General features: G+C 38.9%; 1 protein-coding gene across 1 annotated transcript; it reads left to right on the top strand.

Moving 5' to 3' along the window:
* Positions 1–1969: 1969 nt before the first annotated feature.
* On the top strand, positions 1970–14785 carry LOC104542918 (calcitonin gene-related peptide type 1 receptor-like; the record flags this gene model as incomplete). The annotated part of the gene is made up of 6 exons (XM_010187387.1): positions 1970–2064; positions 3109–3253; positions 4652–4762; positions 5698–5810; positions 9258–9349; positions 14659–14785. Coding segments are annotated over exons 1-6 (666 nt in total), but the record flags the coding sequence as incomplete, so codon positions are not given.
* Positions 14786–15446: the final 661 nt, after the last annotated feature.

Raw genomic sequence — 15446 nt, 5'->3', positions numbered from 1 at the left:
ACTGTTTTGGGGTTTGGTGGGGGTTTTTTTCGGGGGGGGGTCTGTTTGTTTGCTTTGTCTTTTTTGTGCAAATGTTTGTGTGTGCCTGTGATTGTACGTGCAGTGCTGTAAGTACTGCTGTGACTGAAGATCTAAACATGATTTTTCTTGCTGACTACTTTTTTTAACCCTTTTGCTGCATCATTGCAATGGGAAGTGTCTGGAGCTCAGTAAGGGTAACATTTATTCTTGGGAGAATGGGAAAAGGTTAAAAGTAGAAACAGCTGATGAGGCAGGATGGCTCTGTCGGGAAAGCAGGAGGAAGAGAAATGCGAACATCTGTTAAAGCTATACCAGTGACTATTTTGGCTAAGTTCAGCTTGTAGCTCTTTTTTAATTCCTTCTTCAGTAGATGTCACTGCTATCAGTGACAAACATGATATAGGCCCCTGGAGTATCATTAATTTGCAAGAATGTAATAAAGAGGAAAAACAGCCAGTTCCGTTTTATTTTTTAAAAGTTATCTCAGTCTTCAGTACAGCATGCACTAAAATAAAAAATAAAGTTAAAAAATAAAACCAAGATTTTGAAGATCTGATTTGCTATTGTAATTCCTCGTTCTGTTCTCACTTATGTTCCCTTTTACTGGAAAAATACTTAAGCCAGAGGACTGCAGGTAGTTGTAGTCCTTGTGTCCACTGACTAACGGTTTCATTCAATAGCTGTCATGTAAATCATGGTCCTGCTGGCTTTTTTTCACATCTCCACTGTCACAGAGTGGAGTCAGGGGATTCTGTCTAAGCTTCCACAATCTTTTCCCTCAGGCTAACATTCAATACACCTATATTAATCTCAGTCCAATACAGTTATCCTCTCTTCCCCACAGCTGAAGTGTTGAAGGTGTTTAACAGCAGAACAACAACTTGGGAAGCATTACTATTTAAAGAAGCCTAAGAATGCATCTCTTTTATTATTAATTTATTTTCCTTGTTCATCTCATACATCCCAGCTCTGAGAGGGAGAGAACTTTCTGAGAATTATATTTCATTTTCATCTCATCAGAACAGATGGCTAATAGAATTTATAAATTTTTTGGGCCCTTCACTACCAAAAGGACATCGAGTTGCTGCAGCATGTCCAGGATATGCTCCATATCCATGGAGGATACTTCAGGACATAATGAAATATTGCATGAGAAATCTCCTTCACATTTCCCTTCATTTTGAGGGAGTTGTCACAGCAGCATTATGCTTAATAGATGGCCTATGTGCTTAATTTTGTATATGGTATGCTTTATGTGCATTTTACACTTCAAGAATCAATTCCAATAATCGTCTGCACTGTAAGACAATTATAGCTGTTTCGGGTAGTTCTGTTTTCTTCAAACTACGGATTTAGTCACTAGTTTACAGCTACTGCAGATACAGAAACTAGTTTACAGCACGCAATTAATTCTTGCATTGCCATTGTCATCCTTGCAGAGTTGTAACTTCAAGATAAAGTGGCTACTTGCTCTCTTGCCCTCTTTCAGAAATGTCAAAATCAAAAGTCAGCTGGTGTGAAGAGAACAGGAAATAATTGTGTGTGTGTGTTTGTGAAAGTCTAAGTCTACTTTAGAGTATCCTGAACTGGAGTTTTCTATGGTTGCCCAAAGGCAGAAATGTCAAGGAGTCAACTTGTATGTCAGGACTAATTGCTACGTACCTGTGTTAGAGCTGATCCCAAGTACCTGACTGAGCCAAATCCTCTGGAGTTAGTTGAGGCAGTGGAGGAAAAACCCTGCTGCTGGAATTCACTGCTGGTGAATTAAGTGTTTGGTTTTTTTTCATATCACATTGTACATCTTCATGTGTATCATGTGGCATGACTATGTGTGAATAAAAATTGAGAGGACCTCCGTTGATTTGTTTTAATTCAGAAAGAAAATATGAAGTCTTACCTTTCATGAATTACTAAATTTCTTCCTACTTCTTTTCCATTGCAGTTTGAGTTCATTCCAACTACCATATGAAATTCACTGCACTGGATATAAAAATGATGAAAAACTGGATGACGGTTTTGTTGTTCTTCTTATCAGTTACTATGGTGAGTCTTAGAATTTTTAAAATCATTTCCAGTTTTAACGAGTGTGTACAGATTACTATAGAAATTATTAGTACGGAAATGCAGAAACAACTAATCTTGTGTTCAAATTTAGTTTCTGCACAGCAGGATCTTTGTTCTCCTTCTGTTCTCCATTTATTTCCTGTGGTAAAGGAACAGAAATAGTATTTACCTCTACTGAACCCAGCACATCCATTGCTAGCAGAGAACTTCACAGTAACAGCCGACAAGTGACATATAAGCATTACTATGCAGACTCCAGGAAGAGCCGAGGAGATGTCTAACTCCAATTCTGAGGACATCCTTAGAACTTTTAATGTCATCCCTTGTGTGACAGTGGTACAGTATTTCAATCTGCAGCTCTGTTTTTCCATGAAGTTTAGCAGCTTCCCATAAAATATTTAACTTCACAGAATATTAACTTCTTTTATAAATGCACTGAAAAGGCTCAGGTTTTGATCAAGATCCACTTTCTTAAGTTTGTTTGGTTGGGTTTTTTTACATTTATTAGCTATTAAAGTGGATGTCACATTTTTTGAATACTTTTTTGTATTCGGAGGGCTGACTATGGTTCATGAGACTACAGAGAAATGAAATAGCTCTAAACAAGTCAAAAACTTCAGTGCATACAGTGTATGGAAAATCTCTTTTCATTAAGGAGCGCTGGGCTAGATTCAAATGTCCTTTAGACTAATGTAACTGCTGTGTATTTTACTGGATTTTGCAGAAGCTATTTATATGCATCTGACTGTCTCAGTGCTTTCTGAGCGTTTTTTCATTATTATTTACAAATCTTGCAGATTGGTCCTCCTCCATACTCACTCAGGAGATATTTGTCAAGATTCAGTAGTAAGAGGAATTGCTAAATTAACCAGGAAAGCACAAAATCATACTGTTAATAAGATCTGAAGATAATTTTTCCTTCAGTAAAATAATATTTAAAATGCAATACTTAAGAGAATTAAAGTTTAAAAAGTTTGTATTGGAGTTTGTACATTAATTCCTAAAAATAAGTCTTTTTCTTAGTTTTTTGCCACAGCTATACCATCTGAAGGGCATCAGAATATGACGGAGGACTTCACTCAACTGAGTGTTACACGGAATAAAATTATGACAGCACAGTATGAATGCTACCAGAAAATTATGCAAGATCCTATTCATAGGAAAGAAGGTAAAGATTATTTTCTTATAAAGTTTTGCAAAGGCAAATGGTCAACAGATATAATGACAGTAATTCAGGATCTTTCAGTTGTATTCATTTCTTGTCTTGGTAGCAATAAATTTTCAGATTGTAACAGTATTTGTACAATTTTTTAGAAACACCACTTTGGGATACATGAAGATAAAGTAATATGTTATATTACCTGCCCATAGCACCTCTTCTTATATAACACGAAACTTTCTTTCTGATAAGAAAATGTTAATTTAAATAGATATTCAGATTAAAAGGACTTGGGGATACTGGTGGATGAAAAGCTGAACATAAGTCAACAATGCATGCTCGCAGCCCAGAAGGCCAACCACATCCTGGGCTGCATCACAAGAAGTGTGACCAGCAGATCAAGGGAGCTGATTCTGCCCCTCTGCTCTGCTCTAATGAGACCCCACTTGGAGCACTGCATCCAGCTCTGAGCCCTCAGTACAAGAAGGACATGGAGCTGTTGGAGTCACCTAGTTCCAGTTCTCTGTCATTCTCACAGTGAAAACATTTTTCCTTATGCACCCATTACCCCTTGTCCTGTCATTGGACATCATGGAGAAGAGCCTGGCTCCTTCCTCCTGACACTCGCCCTTTACATATTAAAGGTCACCCCTCAGTCTCCTCTTTTCCAAACTAAAGAGACCCAGCTCCCTCAGCCGCTCCTCATCAGGAGATGCTCCACTCCCTCCATCATCTTTGTGGCTCTGTGCTGGACTCTTTCAAGCAATTCACTGTCCTTCTTGAACTGAGGGGCCCAGAACTGGACTCAATATTCCAGATGCTGTCTCACCAGGGCAGAGCAGAGGGGAAGAAGAACCTCTCTGCCCTACAACCACCCCTTCTGATACACCCCAGGATGCCATTGGCCTTCTTGGCCGCAAGGGCACAGTGCTGGCTCATGGTCATCCTGCTGTCCACCAGGACCCTCAGGTCCCTCTCCCCTGTGCTGCTCCCCAACAAGTTAGTCCCCAACCTGGTCCATTCTTCTGGTTCTCAGAGATTTCCAGACTCTCTCTTGGGCTGCAGTTGCAGCGGGGTTTGAGCTTAAACTGGCAACAGATTGGTCTTGCCAGAGCCAGAGCCAGGGCCACGCCACCCACACCGGGGCTGTGCTGGTTGGGGCTGGGGCAAGGGAGTACGGGCCAAGTGCTGCACTCCTCTTAAATACATCCATTTGCAGAGGTGCTGATTGGCTTGGCCTGGATCAGAAGTGGGGCCAAATTTGGAGCTAGGGGAGCTTCTAGCAGCTTCTTACAGGGCTATCTCCATAGCCCTCTCCCACTACCAAAAAAACCAAAAACCCCTCACAGAAAAAAAAAAAAATACAAAAAAGGATTCTTTTATTATCAGGTCTCTACTTGTTTGCAGGTCCTTACTGTAATAGGACATGGGATGGCTGGTTGTGTTGGAGTGATGTTGCAGCTGGAACTGTGTCAGTACAGCGTTGTCCTGACTACTTTCAGGATTTCAACCCATCAGGTAAGTCCACATACATAAACATATTTCTTAATAAAATGAGGTTTTGGGTGCTTGATGCCTCCTGTTTGCCCCACTTAAGTCACTAATACTCCAGAATTTTAGTATCTCCAAACCCATTATTTATGTTTTCCCTTTATCACATAGAAAACTAGCAAGTTACTTATTTTCCTTTCTGAAATATGTCCTTGAGGAATTCTATAGATTAGGAAATAGAAACTGAAGTTAGATCACAGATTTTTTTCCTCTTATAGATAAGCTTTGCTCTCTGACAGACAAGCAGAAATATGACTTTTGCCTCAGTTTAGCAGTTGAAGTCAGCAAGAGTTTCTCTCACAAGTGAATCTTTTCCTGTTTCTGTAGACTAAACTTGGCATCTGTGTGCATATGGAAAATGTCACAGACTTCTATTCTTGTCTCTTTCTGCTGCATTAGGTATTCTCCAAGGTTCTTTTATGGCTCTTTGTATTTGATGATAGAAATCATTATATGGTTCCAAAAATCTCCCAATTTGGTTCTTGAGCAGTTTCTCTATTAATGTTTACATGCCTGTCCAATCCTAATTTACAGTGGTAGGAAGTCAGACTTCAGCTGAGACCTTGGACATTAAACAAGATATTTAGATATTCTTGTCATGTCATCTGGTAGATTTCTAATGGTTAGTTTGATATATTTTGATATTTACTGGATTGGTGGAGGAACATCTATTTGTTTTCTTAAGAAAAACACATAATCAGTTGCCCTTGTGAAGCAAAAGCAATGGCCTCTAGTTTCTCAGAACTCATAGTAACAACCAGTGTCTCTCTAGTCGTATTAATAAAGCTGTCATTTGTTTGTCAATCTTTCTTCATTAAATACTAGGCAGCAGGAAGTAGAATTTCAGTGCTGACTTGTATTTTTTCTTCTTTTTTTTTTCCATCTACTTTGACTGACTCTAGAAAAAGTTACAAAGATATGTGATCCAAGTGGAAATTGGTTTAGACACCCAGAAAGCAACAGGACATGGACAAACTATACCCAGTGTAATATCTATACACATGAAAAAGTGAAGGTAGGAAAAGAGTGAATGCATGTTACCAGTGTCAAGAATCTGATCTGAAAAATGTCACAAGTTTCAAAACTGGAATGGCAGTGAAGTTGATGCAACAGCAGAACGCAAAAAGAAGAAAGCTTGTTGAATAAAAAGGTTAAATTGTGCAAAACAGTAAAATTCCCAACCCACCTGCTTTGTGTTTTACAGCTGATTTCAACTGCTTGAATAATCGAGTGTATCTTTATTTATGGGTATGTTAAATGTGTAGGTAGTAGTACTTGTCTTGGTCATCCACAGTCATCTACGGGTAAGCAACATGTATGCCTTTTAAGAGCAGGCCTTTACATTTTGTTCCATAATTTTGAGGTAGAGTCCCAGCTCTGCAGAACTGCAGGAGGTTTGCACATCACTGAAGATGTGTGGAGTGCGTGGGTTTATCCAGTGAACTCATAGTGACAGAGATTTTCAGCAGGTGCACAACCAAAGTTTCACTTGGGCTTGATTAACATTTTCAAGACAGCTTTAAGTAGACTTTAGATGTTTGGGATTCCCTCCCCCCCCCATGAAAAGCAGAGCTAATATTTTCTTTTTTACAAAAAGATAGGGTTTGATTTTCCTTGTAATCCTTTTCCTGTGTACGTCTTGTGTCCTGGCTCCCAAGTGCCATTTTTTTTTTCAGTTTCTGAGATGAGATGTTCACACAAATGGAAAACCTATACTTTAGAGTTTATTTAAGTGAAATTTTGCAAGCATCCAAAATTATCTCAGGACAGGCAGCAAAATGCTTTGTGAGAGTGGTTTCAAAACCATTTTTTAAAAGGGTGGAACAACAAGGGTCCCCAACAACACCCTTCTCTCTAAGTTGGAGAGGTATGGATTTGATGGGTGGACTGCTCAGCGGATAAGGAATTGGCTGGATGGTTGCAACCAGAGAGTAGTGGAAAACAGCTCCATGTCCAGATGGAAGACAGTGACAAGTGTTGTCCTTGAAGGGTCTGTACTGGGACCAGTGCTGTTTAATATCTTCATTAACGATACTGACAGCGGGATTGAGTGCATCCTCAGCAAGTTCAATGCTGATACCAACCTGAGTGGTGAGGTTGATGTGCCAGAGGGAAGGGATGGCAACCAGAGAGACCTGGACAAGCTGGAGAAGTGGGCCCAGGTGAACCTCATGAGGTTCAACTAAGCCAAGTGCAGGGTCCTGCACCTGGGTCAGAACAATCCTCATTACCAATACAGGCTGGGAGATGATGTGCTGGAAAACAGCCCTGAGGAAAAGGACTTGGGGTAGTGGTGGATGAGAAGCTGGACATGAGCCACCAATGTGCATCTGCAGCCCAGAGGCCAACCACATCCTGGGCTGCATCACAAGAAGTGTGGCCAGCAGGGCCAGGGAGGTGATTCTGCCCCTCTGCTCTGCTCTGGTCAGACCTCACCTGGAGCACTGCGTCCAGCTCTGGAGTCCCCAACCCACCACACCATATGTCTACTAGTATTCTTTATGTTTTTTTGAAACATTCAGTCATGGGAAAAAGCAGTAAACTGAAACTGTAAATGCTTCAAGAAATAGGAATATAAAATGCAGGTCAGGATAGACTGTAAATTAATTTGTACCTCATGGAAAAGAGCTCAATAATAGCTGACTGTGTCAAGGATGCTGACATCTAGTAGAGATCCTAACTGCCTTGCATCATGGCTGACAGTGCTACAAGGTATTTACCTGGAAACCATACTCAGAAAAGGTGATAATAAGGCACTTGTGTATTTCTTTTTTTCAAATCATGACAGACACTGAATACATTAAAGACAGTTCAATTCTACTAGCAGAGATGCTATAGTTCATGGTTTCTTGCTAATATTTGGCTGGAAATGGAAAGAATATTATTCAGACAGGAGCAGATCCATGCAGGTCCTTCTTTATGAGTAATAGCTCGTTCCTCTCAGGCTGTATCGCCAGCATAATTCAGCTTTATCACCATCTTAATCTGAAGCTATTGTTTAAATGGAATAATAGCTCTAAAGAAAGCCTTACTACTTGCTACAATTCTCTGTGTTGTTATATAAAACAACATTATCTTTTCGCTTTGCTCAGAAGGTGGGTTAGATAATCACACTAAATGTGACTGTTGTCCATTGTTCCATTCATATTGTTATTGCCCTCATTAGCAGTCTCTGCTGTACCAGTTTTGTGCCAGTTCTAAATTGTGTGGAAATCTTCTAAGTACTTAACATGTTCCTCTGCCTAAACTGGTCACTGAATGAGGTGGTGGTGTGGGACATGGATCTGTCAACAGGAAGGCTGTGGGTATGTGTACACAGCCAGTGTTTAGTGTATCAGGGGTAAGCCTTGTTTTTTCTCACTTCCAGGTTTTTATGTAAGTTTCACTTAAACCTACTGCACTTTTTGAAAAAGTAAAAAAAGTTACATAATTTTTTAAAATCATGATAATTTGAAAAATTCTAGCACGTACAAAGAGGTACCTTTGTCTCATAACCATCTTAAAGCTTTATCTGGAATCTTTTTGTATTTGAAAAGTCTATATATGTAGCAAACTGCAGTTAGTCTATCTTAAATTGGAATAATAACTTCAGAGGATACATACAGTTAGGAGTATATGAGCATTTGTATGGATGCTCTAATTCTTCCTCTAGAATCCAGATAGTTATGCTTTATTGTGATAGTATAAGGTTCAACCTGTAAATCTTCATTTCCTTATGTGCAAAATGATAATCTTACATTTAATGCAGCAAGAGAAATTTTGTGAGGCAGATTCCATGACTGAAAGCAGGGGTTTGTTACTAATGGGATTTAATATATTTATTAATTCAAATAATTAAATGTTGTATACATTCCAAATATTAATTTACTAGTTCCTTATTTTTAACTTTTGTATCTACCCAGCTTTTCGTAATTCTGTAATTCGGCTGTAGGCTTATTTAACAAGACTGTTTAGTCTTCACTATTTTTGAGTAATTGTTAATTTTTTCCATGCTTTCCCTTAAATCCTGAACAAAAGCTGGATTTCCAATATCATAATCGCAGTTTGCTTTGAAGGAAGTTTCTTTATATTATAAGAAAAAATCTTGTATGAGAAAAGTAAAATACATGCATTCATATAGGAAGCAAAGGTTTTACTGTGTTAATAGATGAATAAAGCCTCAGACAGGAATGAAATAACCAGATCTATGTAAATCCTCAGAAAAGACAGAACAGTATATATTGGAAACCTGAGGTTTTAACTGTAAGAGGTAAGTCCTAGTGATGATTTCAATGAATCTGTTGTGTGTCCTACAGAAAGAGATTTCTAGTAAGATGCTGCAGGATTTTGCACCTATTATATGTAGTGTTTTTATTTTCCCTATTCTAGTAATTTTACATGCAGAAGAGATATATAAATATGTGCTTTACCAACAATAGTTCTGTGTGCATCACAGGTGCTTGGTTTTGTTCTTGTATTGCAGACTGCTCTGAATTTGTATTACTTGGCCATCATCGGACATGGTCTTTCAATTGCATCACTTCTGATTTCTCTTGGCATATTCTTTTATTTTAAGTAAGTATACATAAAGTGCTTTAACAAATATCAGTGGTTGCAACAATACTAGTTTCAACACTTTGAAACACCAGCAACCCCGATGGAATTAGATTGAGTAAGAAAGTGAAGAAAGTCAGTATATTAGTTTGCCATTCAACATTATATTGTAATAAAATTTTAGGTTTCTTTCCTCAGAAACATAAAATCCAAAATCTGTAAACCAAAACTGTAGAATATATTGAAAATAGGAAATGTGAAACCTAGAATTAGGTTGGATATTAGGAAAAAGTTCTTCAGCATGATGGTGATAGATCAGTGGAACAGTTGCCCAGAGAGGTGGTGCAGGCCCCATCCCTGGGGATATTCAAGATCAGGCTTGATGGGGCTCTGAGCAACCTGATCTGGTACCAATGTCCCTGCTCACTGCAGGGGTTGGACTGGATGAGCTTTAAAGGTCCCTTCCAACCCAATACATTCTATGAGTCTAGGATTTAAATACGAATAGCCCATACAGCAGCAACCGTAGGGCTAGCTCAGATTTTGCTTTTCTCATGCTCCGGACTTCGATTAGGTAGAGGTAACAGATATGAGATAAAAAATCCTTTTAGTCACATCTGGCTGAATATAGTGCTTCCAATTTAAATATGCATTATTTCCCCCAGTTCTGGGATAACATTTCCACAAATCCCAAATAAACCAGAATGTTTCAACTTTGTAGTCTCTCTCTATGAGATCCAGTATTCAAGATGACTTTTCAGCTTTTTTCTGACTTCTTTTCATGAGGACAAACAAAAACTTTTTTGGTTTTTAATCAATGTATTTGCATATGAGCTGTAAAAACAATGCTTACCATTTCCAAATTTACTTTCACTTCAGAAAATCAACATGTGAAATGGATCTGAGTCCTTATAAGGAGTTTGATTTTGCATAAAAAAGGGCTGTACTGTTGCTATAAACAGCACTAAAAACCTAATGTGACAGGAAAAATTATTTGACATAGACTTCTCAGTAGAAAGCAAAAAGATTTGGAGTATGATATAATTTTAAAACTTCAGAGACAATAAATCATTATTATTATGTACTATAATATTAAATCCAAGCCAATTTCATATTGACTTGTGGCACTTACTGCACAAGCCATTGATCTGCTTTGCTGCCATTGTAACCATGTCATGTTTGTTGAACCCTCCAGGAATTTTTTTCCTCCCTCTGGCAGAAGGATCATCTCTTCTCAGAGAACCAGATGGAACTAATCCAGACCCACAAACCACAATTTCTAGGCTGTGGTTATGTTGGGATATAAAAGGAAATTACAAAATTTAAGAAAGTCCTCTACAAGCTGTTCTCTTGGGATAGTTTCAGTTCCTTTGAAGTATTTTTAGTTCCAAAAGGGTATTTAAGGATCTAGATTAATATCAGGATGTGTTATGTATTGGCTGAAGCTTGTATAATTATTCATAAATTTAACAGGTAGACTTTTTTGTATTTTTTGCTATTGTGTGTGGGTGCCTTTGAATTTGCCATATTTCAAAAGAATGTATTTGGTTACTGTCATGGTTTAAGCCCAGTGTGCAACTGAGCACCACAGTGCCATTTTGTGGGCCAAGATGAAAAAAAGGACCAGGAGGGTTTTGCTCACCACTTATGGTCATGGGCAAAAGAAAGACTCGTCTTGGGAAGAGAAAAAAAAAAACAATTTAATTTGTTACCAGTAGCATCAAGATAGAATAGTGAGAGCTACAACCAGATCTTAAAGTCAAACGTGTTCGCCCACCCCTCCCTTCCTCCCGGGCTCGTCTTTGTTCCTGGTTTCTTTACCTCCTGCCCGCCCAGCGGCGCAGGGGGATGGCAATGGGGGTTGCAGTCAGTTCATCCCTCGTGGTCTCTGCCGCTCCTTCCTCTTCAGGGGTAGGGAGGACTCCTCCCACTCTTTCTCTACTTCCATGTGGTACCCGTCCCACAGGAGAAGAGTCCTCCACAAAACTCCAGTGTGGGTCTGCCCATGGCTGCAGGTTTTTTTCCTCACAAACTGCTCTGATATGGGCTTCTCTTCTGCATGGTGCAGTCCTTCCCACAGACTGCTCCAGCACACACTGCCCACAGAGTCACAGCCTCTTCAGAGGCAGCCACCTTTTCATTGGATCTCTGCTCCACTGCTGCATGTCCACAGGTTGCAGGTGGGTTGACCTGTGCTCTCACCGCAGGTTGCAGGGGGAACTTTGGCTCTGTGCACCTCCTCCTCCCGCCTCTCCTCTTTTCTTCACCGACACTGGTGTGTGAACAGTTGATCTTCTCACATCCCACTCCTTTCTCCACTGCAGGTCTCTTCTGCTGGTTCCTGAAGAGTTCCTGGCTCTCTCTCTCAGGCTGGAGCAGGGTTTGATCTGGGGGCTCAGAGTGGCTGGGGCCACACCACTCACACCAGGGCCGTGCCACTCACACTGGGGCCATGCTGGTCAGGGCCAGGCCAAGAGATAGGGTGGGCCATGTGCTGTGCCCCTCTTAAATACATCCATTTGCAGAGTGCTGACTGGCTTGGCCCTGTTCAGAGATGGGGCCAAATTTGGAACTAGGGGAGCTTCTAGCAGCTTCTTACAAGGCTATATCGATAGCCCTCCCCCACTATCACAAAACCCAAAAACTCCTCACAGAAAACCCGATACAGTTATTCAGTTGGTACTTTTCAGATGACATTTGCTGGATTGCTAACCGTTAGGATATCTTTAGGTTTGACAAGAAATGTGGTACTTTTCTCCATAGGAGAAATGACAGGTTTTTTTCAAACACCTTCAACTTTTCAAGATTAAAATGTGTTTGTGTGTTTATTTTTTCATTTGAAATTCTTTTCTTTCTTCAGAAAATTGTCTCATTGAAAATACTTGCTCAGTTTGTGACTTGGATTCCCCAAGTGAATTGTAGTTCTTGGTTTAATAGCATAACATGGGCTATAAACTGGAACTCCAGTCTTCCTCTTTCAAAATTCATCTGTGATACATAAAAGTAACTTCTTGCAGTGGCTCTGTTTTCTCTCATTCTGTTACATACTCAGAATCAAACGTGTTTATTATAAATCTTCTGTTAAAATAGTATGGTTTTCATAAAGAAAAACAAGGCAAGAGAAAGCTTAACAGTGAATTCAGAGGTAGGGGAGCTATAATTTGAAAGAAGCAGCCCCCCAACCCCAAACAAAAGATAAAACAACAAAAACACCCATCACCTGAAGTAAAGAAGTTGCTGATTAAGTGTCGTGACAAATCGCTTGAGAGCACACACAGAGGATAGAAACACTGTACCTAAAGAGTGGGCAAACAACTGGCTGATAGATAGATTGACAGAGAGATATGAGGTTCCTAAGTCACTTCATTTCAGCTGGATGGACAATTCCCCTTAGGTGCCTATGTGGATCTCACTGGTTAAATTTTGCAGTATTTGAATACCTCAAAAAATTAGATCCTAAACGCATCTGTGGACATTTGAAAATGCTTTTTTCTTTCGAGGAAATACTGGAGAAATTAATTTTTCCCTAATATCCAGGACATTCAGGAGTCAAAATAAGAATGGAAATAGGTAATTTAGCAGGAGGTCTGCCTTTGTTTTAATGCACATGGCTTGATAATTCAAATATTCTTAGATCATCATTATGATAATTAAGTAATTAAAGGCTATTATGTCATGAAGAAAAACAGTCAGAAAAAGGAATATAGGAAGTATAACAGAAGAGGGAGGGTGGGGAGGCTTAGCTAAAAATCCTTTTATTACCAAAAGCAGTCTTCATTTTTAAATGTTATCAGTCTTGTTTGCTTGTGTCTTGTCCGGTGATCCTTTCAATCCTTTTATGCATGGGTGGAGGTGGGTGTGGATGGGTGTGTTTGAATATTCAACAGGAACAGCTGCTGGATGACCCCGACAGATGGCCCCAGTAGCTGTACGTGCTCTTCCTTGCCTGTGCATTGAATCTTAACAATGAGCAGACAGAATTCCAGAGTCCTTCAAGAGCTGTTTACACAAAACCCCTAGCTGGAATCTATTGTTGCCTTTCTTTTCATATATAAACCATATATAGAAAAAACCCAAAAAACATATTTAAAGAACATAAAAATTACCTATTATAATAAATCTTTATGTGTAGGGCAAAAACACAGGCTTCGGTAGATGTTTTCTCCAAAGTAATCCAAGAGCGTTTCCCGAGAGTGAACCACAGTGCCACAGTCTTGAGTCTTCTCTTGGCGTGTGGGAGATGTTTCTCTGAGCAAGGCTCACCATGCCGGACTGGGCTGTGTTCCTGACTGCCAGCCCTGACATACGGGATGACTCTGAGCGAGTCAGTTTGCTGCACACCCCCATCTTACATCTAAAAGGATCTTTTTGACCCAGCTTTGTCAACTGATCATCTGCTTTCATAACAAAATAGATGTTATTTGTTGTTTTTTTTTTTAAATCAGGCATTAAGCCTGATATCCCAATGATCTGATTATATATCCATGTAGGCTTTCTGTCTTCTTTTGTGTTTGTCTGTAAAGTTGAATTTCTTCGGAAAAACTTGAATGAGAAGCACTTCTACCTGTTGAAATGTAACTAGGTTAGACATGCTTTCATCTGCTACAGCAGATAAATGGAAATTAGCTGTGACTATGTTCAACCTTGAGTATTATTTAATATTATTGAAGCTCTGATAAAAAAAAAACCCTTCAAAAGACATTTTTCTCTTCAATTTTCTTGCCAGATTAAAAGCAAACCTTGAAGACTAACACAATTAAATGTAGTTATATATTGCATTTTATAATTATATTCTATATACTTAGTTATATACAAAAGTCAAGGTAAGAATTGCATTATTTTACTTATTTGGGTATTTCTCTAGCTATAGAAATAAGGAAGGAAAATGACAAGGATGTGAGCAAAAGAGAATTACCCTCGAAAAATCTTAACAGGTTTTGGTAAATGGAAACGTACAGTAAGACAGCTTCTTCAAGCTCAAGTATGAGTTAATTGGGAAATTTAAAAAAAAAAGGTTTAAATCTTCTGAAAGATGTTATATTATTGCTATTCAAATAATGTTTAGATAGCCACTAGAAAGCAGGTCTTTCACTGTAAATATACTGGAACTGAACGTACTTGCTTTGCCTCCTGTTGTCCAAAAATTGGAGGTTACTGGAAGGTGTTAACTTTCACATCATTCCATTAAATTGGGACTGAAGCTGAAGGAAGGGTTGATGTAAGACTTTGTAATAAAATAAAGAACTCTAGTATTTCAAGATTTCAGAGTTGTCCCCAAGTACACATAGTTGTCCCCTGTGTGTTCATTTGATCTTGTTTCTCTTTTCTAGGAGCTTGAGTTGCCAAAGGATTACCCTGCATAAAAATCTATTTTTCTCTTTTGTTTGCAACTCTGTGGTAACAATAATTTCATTGACTGCAGTTGCCAACAATCAGGAGTTAGTTGCAACTAATCCAGTAAGTAAAAGTATATTGGGCAGCCGTGCTGATTTGTATGTGAAACACTTCAGCAACATCGATAAATGAGATATGAATACTTGATGAAATGTTGTATATAGTGAGGTTAAAATGTGCAGTAATGATGTATCCATGTTACATAGTACAACAGGTGTCTAATAGTGATTTGGGTATTTCACATTTGAGTTTTTAAAATAGTAAAGACACTTTAAGAGAGATTATGCTGAGCTGCTCTTCTGAATTTGTACAAATCACTTTTACACTGAAACAACTGCAAGAAAGTAGCCTAGTCTAGATTATTTCAGTGAGGTTATGACAGTTGAATTCACCAAGGGAGGGCAGTAAAAAAAAGCTTTGGACTGTGTTTTGGATGTCAGCTACTTTCCTATGGCTTTAATTTTGTCATCTTCAGTTGAACTGAGAAGATTTTTTTTTTTATTTTTTTTTTGTGAAGGGAGATAAAGCTGACACATATTCCAAATGTAAAAAGCAAATAGAAAAGCTGTTCTTTTGGGTCTGATTTTTCTCTCTCTCGTTTCCTGACAATACTAGGGTAAGTGTGAATCGGTAGCCTCTCCCAAAAGACTGGGAGTTAATAGCAATGGAAAAGCCTGAAAATGAAATACATTAAACATCACAGAGCAGAGCCTGGCTCCTTCCT

The sequence above is a fragment of the Mesitornis unicolor genome, unplaced genomic scaffold (assembly GCF_000695765.1).
Source record: "Mesitornis unicolor isolate BGI_N332 unplaced genomic scaffold, ASM69576v1 scaffold20856, whole genome shotgun sequence".
NCBI lineage: Eukaryota > Metazoa > Chordata > Aves > Mesitornithiformes > Mesitornithidae > Mesitornis > Mesitornis unicolor.
Note: the sequence above shows the minus strand (reverse complement) of the source record. Positions and strands in the feature narration are given on the sequence as shown.